Source organism: Cajanus cajan, chromosome 7 (genome assembly GCF_000230855.2).
Source record: "Cajanus cajan strain Asha chromosome 7, NIPB_CcT2T_4, whole genome shotgun sequence".
Lineage (NCBI taxonomy): Eukaryota > Viridiplantae > Streptophyta > Magnoliopsida > Fabales > Fabaceae > Cajanus > Cajanus cajan.
In genome coordinates this window covers 45,482,106-45,496,552 of record NC_138523.1, presented here as the reverse complement: position 1 = coordinate 45,496,552, position 14,447 = coordinate 45,482,106, and the positions used below count along the sequence as shown (strand labels likewise).

Here is a 14,447-nt window from a genome sequence, read left to right as displayed (position 1 = left end):
TCATTATTAATATATTAAATATTTAATTTAAAAAGAGGAGGGTTCAAATGACACCGGTGTAATTTTTATTAAGTGTTATATCGTTTAATAACTTTATATTAAATGTGAATTTTGTAAATTCAACCGTTAGATTGAAGATTCATATCTCTTAGATCATATATACAAAATTTTATATTAATCCAAGATGATTTGATATTTCATTTTTATAAAATAAAATTGACGTAATATATTCATTTTAAAATACACTAAAATATGAACGCTTTGATCACCTTTAAATTGTTGTTAATTTTAACAAAATTTGATATACACATATAAAGTGATATGAATTTTCAATCTAACGGTTGAATTTATAAAATTCACAATTAATATAAAGTTATTGAGTGATGTAACACTTAATAAAAATTATACCGGTATCGTTTAAAGTCTACTAGTTTAAAAAATTATTTATTACTTTTGTGAACTTAATAAAAAAAAATGAAGTAAAAAAAATAGTACTTTTGGAATACTAACAGTTAAGGAAATTTATTTATAGAAAGAAGAAAAAGAAGAAAAGTGTACGGGAGTAGAAAGAGTAAAAGCAGTTGATGTCGTGTAGCAGAAAAGCGAAAACCGTAAAAAGGCGGAGAGAAGAAAGAGGGAAAGGAGAGCGTTTGTGGTTTGAGTTTGGCGGCAGCAATAAATGCGATAGCAAAAAGCAGCGCGTGCGAGCGACGAGCACTCACGTTTCATTTCGCAAATTAAATAAAAACCCATTGGTTTACGAGACGAGTGACGCGACGGAGAAAAGTCAAAAAATTAAACAATTAAAAAAGAGACGGCACGTGTGGGAAGAGAGAGAGAAAGAAAAAGATGAGAGTTGTGGTGAGGTTTGTGGAGAGGAGAAGTTTCTCTTTTGAGGAATGGGGGGGAGAAGGTGGGAAACAACCACAATCGAACAACGCCATGTGAATGGAGAAGAAGCTCAACCTCATCGTCCCTAATCCTCATGAAACATTTCCGCGCCGCGATTCCCCTATACCTCAAGGTTCTTCTTCTCTTTCCGATTACTAATCGATTCATCGCTTTGTTTTTCACAATCCACCATCACTCACCCTCGCTTCTGCTATATTCTCCTCTTTCCTTCATTTCGTTATCGTTTCCTTTTCCGCATAGAATCAATAACGCAACATTTCGTGTTCCAATGCTCCTATCATTATGAGATGTTACACCTTACACGTTCATTTCAGAATCAGATCAGTATTGTTTTTCCTTATTTGAACTGCTTCCAGAATCGAATCAATTTCAATCGAGCCTTGTTTTTTTTGTGATTATTATTAACTATTAGCCATAATTTAAACCGACGCTTAGTTGATTTCGTGATTGTAGGTTCAGAATTTTGTGTCCTTGGGTGCATTGATGATATGGCTTCACTTGTATTATGCTGTTCACGCGTTTATGATGTTGTTTCAGATTCACCGTGGATGGTGAAATTCAGCTCTGGTGAAACTATGGATTCGGGAACTTATCCGGAGCGTCCAGGGGAGCCAGATTGTTCATATTACATTAGAACGGGCGTTTGTAGATTTGGCGCAACGTGTCGGTTTAATCATCCTCCTAACAGGAAGCTGGTGCGAGTTGCAATGTATTTATTTGTACGAATTGTGTTATGTATTTATAGTATGTGTGTTCAAATTGGATGGGGATATATAATTCTCGTTGTTCTTAGATGGATTCGTTTTGAATCATTCGAATTATCATCATTAAATATTAAAATCTCCCTAGGTGATGGAAGAAATGCACTCTTGAAACTATTCTCTGCCCCACACATGTTCTTTCTTAGTTTGTTAACTCTGTTCCTATTTAAAACACGTGCATTTCTATTCATTTTACTGGATTATAACAGCATTTTAGCAGACAGAGAAAGATGCACATAGACACCCGGGAGAATATCACTCTGTTGTATCTCCCTTCCTTGATGCAGTAATCCTGACTAGCTTTTGGTGTTGGACACTAGTGTGTTTTTTTTTGCCCTTTTTTCAGGTGTATAGCACAGTTTTTATGCATGTTCACGTGTCAATCTACACATACGTGCTCTTTTGACATAAATGAATTTCACGTAGCTGGGGCTACATAATGTCAAATCTTACCGTGCTGCTGATTTTTATTTTGATATCATTCTATTACATGGAAAATATAGATACCTGAAAATTTTACTGTGAATCCTATCAGGCTATTGCCACTGCAAGGATGATTGGCGAGTTTCCAGAAAGAATAGGGCAGCCAGAATGTCAGGCATGTACTAATTTCCCAATGCATGCATGAGATGGATATTGCTTATTTATGTGCATGAGCTGGGATTGGCTCTTTTTAAGGTTGAGTTTAGCAATTCCTCAAAATAATATGAATCTTTGTGGGAGTGATTGTTGGACTAGGAGTAAATAAACACTTTCTTGGCTTATTTTGACCAAGATATGTAAGGGTAGCCTAATGTCAGTAAAATCGAAAGTTGTGATGAATGGAGGAAGGGGAAAGGGACAGATTGTTTACTTGTGTCACATGGAATTTGTTTTCTGTCTTTGTTTCTTATGAAATTGTATATTTGGGTTTATCTTAAAAAGTGTTTACTTTGGGTGGGAAGTTAATAGAATTTATGTTGCCTTACTAGCCTGCACTATTCTTGATTCAAGCATTGATATCGTTATGAGCTCTAGCTCTAACACAGATGTTAACATCAGCCTTGTACTGCAGAGCATGAATTTGTATCTTGACATGCATCATTTTTTATTTAAACTTTCATCATAACAACAATTTTTTTTTCCTGTTTTCCAGTACTATCTGAAGACAGGAACTTGCAAATTTGGAGCCACATGCAAATTTCATCATCCTAAAGACCAGGCTGGGATTGCTGGAATAGTTGCCTTAAATATTTTAGGCTATCCACTCCGCCCTGTTAGTCTTAAACATTTCCCTCCCATTCATTTATAAATACGACTACGATAGTTGTTGCTCACAAATCTCTGGCTCTTTATTGTATCCTTTTGCTCATTTGTTAACCATTAAATTGCCTGACTGATATAGGATTTAGGTGGAAAAGAGAAAGAGAGGAAGAGGGAAGAAGAACAGGACAGATAAAGAGAGAGACAAGAGAAACAGAGAGATCTATGAACTGAATAGTACATTTCTATTAGCATTCAAGTCTATCGAAAATACTATAGACATCTTTTATTATAGGCAGCTACCCAAGGGCTCTAACTAACATGTAATCATCAAATTCCAACTAACAGTAGCTGACTAACTAACTAACAACAAAATTCTTTTCCTATTTACATATTTATATAACACAGATGTACTGTTAAACCTGCATAAATTTAGATATCATATTTATTTTTTCCAAAATGTGTTCTTCCATGCAGATATTTAATATGTGATCTCTAAATCTTTTATAAATGTTTTGTTTGCTTTCTGATTGATATTATTGCTCTTATAGCTTACTATATATTTTCTTTGTTTCCTGATTCTGCAGAATGAGCCTGAATGCACTTATTATTTGAGAACAGGACAATGCAAATTTGGGAACACTTGCAAATTTCACCATCCTCAACCTAGTAATATGATGCTTTCATTACGGGGTTCTCCTGTTTACCCTACTGTCCATTCTCCAACTACGCCAGGTCAGCAGTCATATGCTGGAGGAATTACAAATTGGTCCAGGGCATCATATATTCCTAGTCCTCGATGGCAAAGTCCGTCAAGTTATGCACCCTTAATTCTGCCTCAGGGAGTGGTTTCAGTGCCTGGGTGGAGTGCATACAGTGTAAGCTCTTTGATTCCTTTTATGTCATAAACAAGAAATAGTGAAACATTTTTTAATATGTTGTATTGTAGCTGATTCTAAGGCACAATATCAGGATTATGTTAGATGTATGTAGAAAGGTCATTTATTTACATCGTTTATGCTCCTGTTGGATTTTGGACAGTCTTGTTGCATCGTGGCTGTAGAAAAGGTTCTTACTAACATTATAATGCCAGTAAGACTTACCTACTCCATGCACCTGTCTCTAGAATCTGAATTCCTCTGTAAAATTGAAGTTGTGCTCCTGTGTTGATGTGAAATTTAGCAGTATTTGTTTTTCAACAGAATACTTTGGTGATCGTTCCTTTAGCTTTAATAATAAGTCAACATGGTACATATGCACACACCTGTACTTTTGTTTTAACCTGCCATTGCAGATACATGCCGATGTCCTAATGGAATATTTACCTTGCAGGGTCAAATGGGATCAATATCTACTTCAGACAGTCCACAACAAGCAATGAGAAATGGTCAAACATTTGGAACTTCTCGCCAAGGTGAGCTAGCAAATGCAGGATCACCACATGGGGCATATTCTCAATTCCGTTCTAGCACCGTTCCAGTTGGTTTTTATGCATTGCAGAGGGAAAACATATTTCCTGAGAGACCTGGTCAGCCTGAATGCCAATTCTACATGAAGACAGGAGATTGTAAGTTCGGTGCAGTCTGTCGATTCCACCACCCACGTGAGAGGCTAATTCCTGCTCCTGACTGTGTCTTGAGTCCCATGGGCCTTCCTTTACGTCCTGTGAGTTGGGCTCTTGCTACGGAGTTCTATCTACCTAGTTGTTTTTTCATAGGCTTAAAAATATTTCTGAATTTATGCTTCATTATAGTTCTCACAGGTTGAGCTTAGTGAGATTTGAGCTAGATTTAGTCTCTTTAGTTTTTCTTGTGGTTCATATGATTTATCACTTTATTATTCTTACATTAACTCTTATTTGGATTTGGAGCCCCTCCTTTTTCTCCTAACATGGCCTTGTTGTTAGTTAGTTGCATCTCCTAGTTCTAAAGATAATGTTTTACACATGGGTTAAGTCATAGCATGTAGCAAAATGTATTATCAAATTATGTTTAACCATCATTTGAAGTGCACCTAAGTTAGAATGGTTTGAAGCAGTTATATAGACATGAGAGATGATGCAGACAATGGTAATCAGTTTGAGTAGTTTGAATCATTTCTTTTTTATACTATCTCAACCTTTGGGTATGCTCTTCTTTTCCTTCAGCGAAGTGAATAAATGTGTAAAGAGGTTATATATTTGTGATAGTTGGAGAAAATGGTCAGATCTACAAATATTTGTGTCGTTAATTTTCTTTACATAAGTTTGGTCTTCTAAGTTGTGATTGAATTAGTACAAGCTGATAGAGGCAGTGTCCCATTTCTTACAGGGAGAACCTTTGTGTGTCTTCTATTCGCGTTATGGCATATGCAAATTTGGCCCAAGTTGCAAGTTTGACCACCCAATGGGAATTTTCACCTATAATATCCCTGCATCGCCTTCAGCTGATGCCCCAAGCAGGCATCTGTTAGGATCTTCATCGGGAACTGCTGCATTAAATTTATCTTCGGAGGGACATGTTGAGTCAAGCTCAGGCAGACGGCTTTCGTTATCAGAGACGGGACAGATTCCTTCTGGTGATAATGACATTGATGATGATGTCTCTTGAAAATGGGTCATTTGGCTTTTACAATTTTTTTTTAAGGGGAGAAATGATTAATCTGTAAATTAATTTTCCCATTGCTGGAGATGTACAGAGGTCATGTCAGGTTGATTCTGTCAATCTGAAATTAAATACAGTTGACAGATTCAATTGTTCTGGATTTCATGTTGCCTGGCTCATTGGATAAATTTAAGCAAATGTCACATTTGGACAAACCCAACGTGATCGATCCTTCTGTCCTTTGAAGCCACGACTTATTCTAATTAACTTTTCACATTATGTAAAAATTCACTTTCGGAAGTCTGTAATGACCAAATTTACCTCTTTGAATATTTATTGGGTGCAGGGTTGAAACTCATTTCAAAGCCTTTACTTTCTCACTGCAGTTGGGTTTATGCTGTCTACTGTGCATGTATAGAATTCTTTTCAGTGACAAGCCAACAGTATCGTCAATGCCTTTCTATTTTTCATATTCTTGTACATTCTTACTAGAATTTAGCAGATGAAGATGACTATGATTTTGTATCTGTGTAAATAACAACTGCTGTAGAGTGGAATGTAATTTTAATCCGTACCTCTATTTTCTCCTGATTTAGGTATTCTATCTATGGTGATTGTTCTTGACAGATTTGTTTTGCAGAAGTTGAGGGGTAGAAAAGTCTTGATTAGGAATGTTGGAGATAGTGAAAGCGGAACCTAATTGATATAATTTTTCCAATATGCCGACTCTCAACACGTACGGTACTTGGTTCTTGTAGAGAGTGCTGTGGGGCTCAGGCTATAAATTGAATGGTACCATTACAGGTAGTAGGTGAATTGCTGGAGCCTGGAGCCTAGATGTCTTTTTCTGCATGGCGTTTGGTTTGCAGTTCACATGCATCAAATCTGGAATTTATCTTTAATGGAGGCTTGAGGAAGTAGCATTTCTGTCGCCGAAAATAACCATGTATCGTATTGCTCGTCAATTCTCGTTCATATTATGACTAAATTTATGCAGTTACTGCTGAACCAATTCTTTCTTTATGCAGTTAATTTCAGATTGACTAAATTTATGCAGTTAACATTGTCATGAGGGTTCACTGTACCCATACAGTTTACTTTATCCTTGGTTTAATATAATTTTTACTAAAGCTGCATAATAGTTGCATGCAGCACTGTCATGCCGAGTGAATAGGGTAAGGATTTTCTTCATTGTTTACAGCGTTTCCCAATTTTGGGCCTCTGTTCGGTGAAGCAAACGAAATATGTGAATAAATTACCAGAACTCAACCCGTTTTGGGGTATTTTATGGATTTTGTAGATGGGAGGAATGCGTTTTAGATGATAACTGTTCGCTAATACAACCACTGTCGGTATTAGATTGGGTGTGGGTTGTACATTTGTCTAAACAAATCAAATTACACTGTTAAATATGTTCAATCAGGTGCCGACGAAAATACAGAATGGAAGTTGTGGTGAAGAAAATTAGTTCTGTATGAATGACTATCTTCATAACTCAAATCAAATAGAAAATAAGAGCACATCTAATGCACGAAAAAGAAGAAAAAAGAGTAATCTAAAACTTGATTGTTAAGGTGAAAATAAATAAATAAATGAGAATAGCAGCAAGAGCAAAAGCAATATTTAGTCGGTAACAAGTCTCATTATCTTATGTTCTGTAAAATTGGTAAATAGTTGAGTTTAGATAGTTTATAACTCGGATTTGATTAATTAGTTGTATAAGGAATATTTTATTGAGATAATTTACTTTAGTGATTTCAACATTTCAAAAGAAATTATTAGAGAGATATCTGAGGTAAACTAAAGGAAAAAACCTTAAATATCGTTTGTTTTCCAACATAAATTCTCACATGGTGTGATTGGTGGTGATATCTTTTTAACTATAGAGAAGTACCTAATCCTTTTATACTTTAATTTAGATCTATTTAACATCATTTTTATATACAAATTCTTGTTAACTTTTTGTGTGAATATATGTTAGGGGAAATTTACTTCAAATTTATTTGATAATTTATATTTTATATTAAATTTTGACGATTTAATCATTGAATTAAAAAAATTTAATATATAGATCAAGTTTATAAATTTTTAAAAAATTTGAAAACTATTTAATACTTTATTTCATTAATTCAAATCAACGTATAAAATATTTTTATAATTATTCATCAATTTGAATTATTAAAATATAGTATTAAATAATTTTTAATTTTTTTTAAAACTTTGTAAACTTGAATTATGTATCAAGAATTTCTAATTTGATGGTTATATCGTCAAAATTTGATATAAATAGTGAATTATTGAGTGAAATAAGTCTAGATAGATTTGTTATTAAATTAAGTAGATTTTTTCTTATATATATATATAATATTATATATAATGAGACAAATTTTTGAGTACTTCATATAAACTGTTCAAATTTTGTGTGCGAATATAATGCATACAGCTTTCTTAAATAAGTTATATAAATTAACGCATTATTATTTAAAAATAAAATAGTTCTATACTATATAAACGTATATAGTTATTTAATTAATGTAGTGCATGTTTGGATTGGATTTTAAAACTTGATTTTACATTCTCTCTTCACGTTGAAGATGGATTTTACGTGGAAGCAAAATTTTTTTGCTTCAACTAAACGTGAAAATTCACGTTTGCGTTGAAACCCAAACATGCACGTAAAATGATAGGATATCAATATGTAATTGCTTATATGTAGCTTATATACACTGTCCACTAAAAAGGCGGGGGGAATCACGTCTATATGCAACTAATTGATGGTGTTTCCATCAAATAAAAAGCATCGCGAGTACAATGTTATTATTATTATTTTAAATTTTAAATATATCTTAATTACTATTTTGTTTATTTTTTGTAAATATTATCCAATTTTGTAAGGTGTAAGTGTAAGTAATGATTGTCATTAAAACTTGTTTTAGGCTTAAAGGTTTTTTTATACATAATAGGATCAAATTTCATGGGATTATCCATTCTAGCCTTAACTCGAGAGAGTAGAGACAAGATGGGTCACTCACTCTCCGTGGCCTCTGATTTCAAAGGAACATAACACTTGTCCTTGTCCCTCACTTCAGTCTTTTTCAGGTTCCAACTCAATAGTCTGCGATGTAGCTGTTTAGTTTTCTCTTAACAAATAAAACACTGCACTTTCCACCACCAGCACTTGCCAAAATGCCCGCTTCTGGTCATGCTCATGGCCTCATCATCTCTCTCATTTTCTTGTCTATTTTTATACCCAACGTGAATGTGAGTCTCCTCTCCTCCCCTCTCCCCCTAAATCTAAATGAATGTGTAAAAAATTTTAGCTAAATTTTCATGATTAGCAGGCAAATGTTGGTGGAGGGTCCATGCAGATGATGTTGAATGAGAGCAGGAGGAAGTTGGGAAGCTTCCAGATATGTGCACTATGCACCTGCTGTAGTGGAGCCAAAGGGATCTGCTTTCCCTCTCCTTGTTGCTATGCCATCAATTGCAACATTCCCAATAGACCTTTTGGCTTCTGTTCCTTCACTCCTAAAACATGTAATTGCTTTCAATGCCATCTTTGATTATTTCTCTTGCAACTTGCCTAATGCCAAATCAAAATATTTGTCTTAATCGTAATTTTTTCACTTTTCAGTCAACATACTGATTCAGGTTTTGGTGGGGGTGGGAATAGGGCAATCAAGTCTTAGCTACAAAACCTTCTATATTTCTAATGTGTTTTATGTATCAATGCTATAAGCCTTCGTCTCTCTATGATTCTCTCTTTTCTATGTTTTATGATACTAATACCAACACTCCTAATTTGCTATAATTTTAAATTAATAAAGCATGAATACTTCTGTATTGGCAAATTTGTGAGGCAGAAGGCTTTAGTTTGGAGAATTGCATCTAAATCATGCATCTTGGGAAGAGTGTTTGGGAATAATGATAATCAGAGACTAATTTTTTTTTTTATAGAAATCAATAAAGTGAATTTTGTCTTTTTCAACAAAATCTCTTCCGAACATATGATTAGGAATCAAACCCTTCCAACTTACCAAAGAAACTCAACTATCTACGGACATTTATTCACCATATTGATATTTTTGTCTTACTGCAATCATTTTTTTACGCTAATAGAAGCTTAAAAACAAACATTTTGGTAGTTTTGAGGGGGAATAAAAACCCACTGGCCAGTGACAAGTACTACAATTGGTTGATTTTTTTGGATATTAAATTGCACAACATGCAATTCATCTTGCTATCTTTAATCTTGTATGTTGTGACCCAAAACTTGTGACTCTTAAAAGATGTACTAGGATGGAAACAGAGTAAAGTATATTGATTACGTAGGAAAAATGCGGAATCTAGTGATCATCCAAATAGAAACAAGAGAAGATAAAATGAATAATCAAAAGTTAATAAAATCAATAATTATCAACTGTCTTCAAATTTACTTGACATCAATTGCTTTTCTCAAATCAAACTTAAAAAAAAAAAGTGACTAAGATGTTTACTCAAGAAAAGCAGTCTAAAGAGTCTAAGTCACTTGTTTCTAACTACCCTCTCATCATATTTTTATTTACCATCAAAGCTGACCCAACAAAGGTAGGAAAATTTCCCACTGAAAGCACCCAGCTTAGTTAAGAAAAAAACTATTCCACCAGGAGTCATGTTTTGCTTGAGATCCTCTAAACTTTCAGTCTTCCCATTATCAACAGTTGTTGCAGCTATCAGTAGCACTTCTATTTACATAGATGACATGTTACTTTTTTGTGCAAAATTTACATAAAACTTTGACTACCACTCTAATCTCGTTCTGGCTATTGGAATGGATCCACCCAACATTCATCCTCCTGAACTGCCTTTTCCCAACGTTTTCTAAAAACATCTAATTCATGGTAAGAAAGTCTCCTCACCTGCACCACCCCAAAAATAATGTTAGTGTTAGTAAGGACAGAAGAAAAAAAATCATTCAGATATACTAATTTTCTGGCAGAAAAAATTCACATGCAAGAATCTCAAATGTATTATGCTATGGACAGTGTCATTGATCATCTGGAGGTAATTGGCAAAGCAATTAGTCCTTGTCATTTAAGGTAAAAAGTGGCTATATTATGAAACCTGAGAGTTAACTAGTGTGCCAAAAATAATGTTTCTCTTTTCTACAAACAAACAGAACTAAGTATTAGCCCATCCAGAAGCACAAGTTTTGTAAGAATTTGACTGGTACCAAACAATGATGATTCTGAATCAGACAGAATGAGTAAGTATGAAACAGAAAAACGAAATATGCTTTTAAGGTACATTCAGACTGTACTTTAATTGACAAATCATGACAATATGGTAACTTACATCAACTCTATGATCCTTTTCCTCGGATGAAACCTGCAAGTCACAGATAAGTCTCAGTTTCAAGGAAGATAGAATGGGAGACACACATGCCAGATAAGAAAACAAGTGTGCTAAGATATTATAATATTGGAAAACATGAGACAAGCATTTCTTCATAGTTAAACTCTTTAATAAAATGACATTTTTCTGACCGAAGTTTTATCTATGCCTCCAAGAGTGGGACGATTGTAGTGAACAATGTATTCAGCATCCACAACACCAACATTCTTTGTTCGATCACCCTATCCACCAGAAATATGGTCAGATGGGACTAGAAAGCAAAAATAAAGAGAGAAAAACAAAAGGACAAAGCTTAAATTCAGTATCATGGATGTTGTTAGTGTTGCTCTCCAATTAAAAAAAGACATTTGGTATAGGTGATTACTATGGAATTTAGTTAACAAGATGAAAAAAAGGTTATTGAAATAAAAAGTTAATATTTATTTTAGAACAATACCAACAATATCTATGGTGTTGTATGTAGAAAAAACGACACCATGAAATTGAATCAAAAGATAGCTTAACTTGCCTGAGAACAGTAGCCAAGCTGCATATCTAGGCCCCACGCATGGATCAAGTCATTCTGTAAAACAAACCACATATGGTGAATAAATATGCGACCTTCATAGAGGAATCCTTATGGTAATGCTCCGCAACAGCATTAATAGAACAGAGTGGTGCACCTGAATCATATACCAAACACAACGCCACGCAGCTCTTGAGAAAACAGGAGCCATCATTTCTATCCACCTGAAGCAAATTAGTTCACCTTTAATTTCTTGAACTGCGTAAAATAAAGGGAAATTCACATTAAATTGGTTGTTACCACAAAAAAATCTTACCCTGTACAAGGTGGAGCAGTGCTGCTTTTATCGCAGCCTTTGCCATCATTACTAGCTTTATATGTCCTTCTGCAAGCACAACGACCAAAAGCATGCAAAAATAAGCATCTGCATTAAAGAAAACTTATCTAGAAACAACATGGGTAGAAAGAAAACTCAAGTTAAGCTTGTCTTCCCTCTCTTTTAGTTTTTTCAAACAAATGTTAGTTACCACAGATTGAGAGGGGTTGAACTCAATCTCCTTCTAAGATTAGGTGTATTGTATGGTTACTACTTGGTTGGTATAAGTGTTTTTGGAGAAGTTTATTCAAACAGATTATTACTACTATAATTATATAATGGGAACTAAATAACATATTATTGAGAACATGAAAAGGGCTGATAAAAAAATTTGAGAGCATAAAATGGGTATACAAGTGAACCTGTGCACTTTTGTCCTCCTCCCACGTGCAGTAATCTGATGATGCACTTCTGAATTTTTAGGATCTAGAGCTGGTTGTGATATCTCCAGCCCTTCACCTTTGATAATAGAAAGGTACCTGAAAATAATTGAAGAAATATGGTAAAAATCGTATGAGTCATAGGGTACTTATAGTACCATATTTGAATCAAAATCCAAGAGCATCAAACTGTACAATTGTAATTAAGAAAAGTTAAAATTAAATTCTACGTACTTGTTTGGATGGAAATGGTCAACACCTAGGTCCTCATCCCAAAGGAATATATAATCATATTCTGCAACTACGTCAGGGTGTAAGAAACGTTTTGCAAACCACCTAGCCAATGAAAACATGTCCAGGACAAAAACATATTTAACATAACTGAAATCATTCAAAATATGAACGGGAATGGAATGTGAAGTCACCTACACAGTACACACCTACCATTTGCTTTGATCGAGTGCCGACACATGAATAACCCTGCTACTCCACTCAAGATCCTTCCATTCATCAACAACTCCATCATAGTGGAAAAGCATCACCAAGAAATCACTTTCTATAAACTGCAATACAGGATAGAGAGAGGGTCATGACCCATAAACAACATGTTACAATGAACAAACAGAACTCGTTATAGTACCTTTTTGACCATTTTGTTCACAAGATCTTTTTGTTTTATCCCAACTGCCATTGCAAACAGATTGGATGATGTATTTACCTTAATCTGTACAAATGTAACCAAGTTAGTACATACTAAATAGCATATCAACCAACATGTCATTGGTCTGAATGACACTGAGTTCAAACCCTTTAAGAAAAGTCTCACGTTCAGGAGAGACCTATTAAATATGGTCAACCAAATTTGTTGGCTAAGACTGGATGACTAATCATAAACAAAAGCAGTAGATACTTTGCTTCAATGACGACATGGTAATAAAAAATAGTTCATAGCACACCAGAAGCAAAGAAAAATCACTAGGATCATTGGACAAATTTGATGATATGTATTCTATGTCAATAGAGTGTCAATTAAAGAGACCACATAGGCTACAACATCAATAACCTAGAAAAAAAAGGTGTAGAAACTCACTTCTATATCGGGATGATGCCTCTTCTTAGGAATGGGAGGATCCCACAAAGGTCGCATATCTAAACTGGAAGTGGCGGAGACTATGCCCTCAGGTAATGCCTCACTTCCGCTAGGCCTGCACTGGTTCTACTAAACAAGATAAACAAACATAAGCACCAAAGTTGAGCACATGATTAAGAAAAGCAATGCTAATTGAGAGAAATTAATAACCTTGCATTTATCAGCTTTAACATCCTGATTTTCATCCATTTTCCAGCTTGACAGTTTCGGCTGCATGACATTTGAAGGAACATGAATCCTAGTTAGTCAAAGTCAAATTCATTTTGAGATAAGGATTCATGTATTGTATACCTCTTGTGTGAAGGCCGAGCTCATGAAAAATAGAACTGCACAGATTAAAGTAGCTGCTGGGAAGACGTAATAGAAACATGATTTTCTACTCTTTGAATCAGCAACAGAAAAAGTCTGGTCCAACATAATAGAAAAGGTTAGATAAAGCAACAATCAAGAGTCCTTTATAATATCGTTTTCATCTTTAATTCCTTATATAATAGGCCATGCACAAAGAAAAAAAAATGAAGGGATTGAAACAAATAACAACATAGGAATTGAAGCAATAGTAATATATAGAAGAAAGGGTACTCGGGAAGGTGACTTCATATCTTGTTTTCAAAAGCAGAGAACCTTGTGTTGTGATGAAAATGAAAAGCGAAGGTCATGGAAAATTGATGGTTGGCCACAAGCAATATGCTAGTTAGAAAAGGAAAATTAATGGAGAAGATGGTGACTTTGATCGTAAAAGTAATTCAAATTCGTAAGGTTTAAAAGAAGTTGAATAAAAAGGATAAGTTTCATTCCTTTAATTTTGAGTTTAGAGATATAGTTAGTTGACGTAAGGAGCGGGAACCGAACAACGCGGTGCCACAAACAAACAAACTAACAAAATATTCTACAACATCAGATTCATCAAACGTTCTTGTTATTTTTCTTTCCTTTTGTTTATCAAGTAAAATTTAAGGTTGTTACAAAAAAAAAAAAATTCTGTATACCTTCATGGTCTCCATATTATTTTTTATTGGAGGAGAAATTCTAATGTATCTCAAGTCTCAAGAGGAAATAGTATTTATAATTTAATTCAATGGCATATCTTTATGATTAAGTATGTAATGTTGTGTGTTATAGGTTTATTCAACTTATGATATTAT

General features: G+C 34.3%; 2 protein-coding genes across 4 annotated transcripts; one reads left to right on the top strand and one right to left on the bottom strand.

Moving 5' to 3' along the window:
• Positions 1 to 766: 766 nt before the first annotated feature.
• Positions 767 to 6,088, top strand: LOC109816515 (zinc finger CCCH domain-containing protein ZFN-like). 2 transcript variants are annotated; one of them, XM_083059831.1, is made up of 7 exons: positions 767 to 1,024; positions 1,366 to 1,607; positions 2,209 to 2,271; positions 2,809 to 2,928; positions 3,503 to 3,793; positions 4,248 to 4,580; positions 5,225 to 6,088. In XM_083059831.1, exons 1-7 carry the CDS (start codon positions 949 to 951, stop codon positions 5,501 to 5,503), a joined length of 1,404 nt encoding a protein of 467 aa, XP_082915957.1. In that variant the 5' UTR covers positions 767 to 948; the 3' UTR covers positions 5,504 to 6,088. The 2 variants fall into 2 exon arrangements, with proteins under 2 accessions (XP_082915957.1, XP_020237153.1); XM_020381564.3 differs by having other exon boundaries at positions 775 to 1,024; positions 1,450 to 1,607; positions 5,225 to 5,855.
• A 3,792-nt stretch (positions 6,089 to 9,880) lies between these two features.
• Positions 9,881 to 14,151, bottom strand: LOC109817931 (uncharacterized). Of its 2 annotated transcripts, none has more exons than XM_020383287.3 (14): positions 13,885 to 14,151; positions 13,594 to 13,707; positions 13,453 to 13,512; positions 13,243 to 13,368; positions 12,793 to 12,876; positions 12,597 to 12,715; positions 12,387 to 12,488; positions 12,135 to 12,251; positions 11,713 to 11,781; positions 11,554 to 11,620; positions 11,400 to 11,453; positions 11,023 to 11,112; positions 10,832 to 10,864; positions 9,881 to 10,395 (listed from the first exon to the last, which is right to left on the bottom strand). In XM_020383287.3, exons 1-14 carry the CDS (start codon positions 13,900 to 13,902, stop codon positions 10,300 to 10,302), a joined length of 1,149 nt encoding a protein of 382 aa, XP_020238876.1. In that variant the 5' UTR covers positions 13,903 to 14,151; the 3' UTR covers positions 9,881 to 10,299. The 2 variants fall into 2 exon arrangements, with proteins under 2 accessions (XP_020238876.1, XP_029126087.1); XM_029270254.2 differs by having other exon boundaries at positions 13,927 to 14,149.
• Positions 14,152 to 14,447: the final 296 nt, after the last annotated feature.

Bases quoted from the DNA above. Each gene is read 5' to 3' on its own strand.
- LOC109816515 (XM_083059831.1), top strand. From the start codon at position 949: ATGGAGAAGAAGCTCAACCTCATCGTCCCTAATCCTCATGAAACATTT. The intron at 1,025-1,365 runs GTTCTTCTTCTC...TCGTGATTGTAG, and splicing joins CGATTCCCCTATACCTCAAG to GTTCAGAATTTTGTGTCCTT. The intron at 1,608-2,208 runs GTGCGAGTTGCA...GAATCCTATCAG, and splicing joins ATCCTCCTAACAGGAAGCTG to GCTATTGCCACTGCAAGGAT.
- LOC109817931 (XM_020383287.3), bottom strand. The intron at 11,113-11,399 runs GCAAGTTAAGCT...TCTGGTGGATAG, and splicing joins AGCTTGGCTACTGTTCTCAG to GGTGATCGAACAAAGAATGT. The intron at 10,865-11,022 runs GTCAGAAAAATG...TGTGACTTGCAG, and splicing joins GAGGCATAGATAAAACTTCG to GTTTCATCCGAGGAAAAGGA.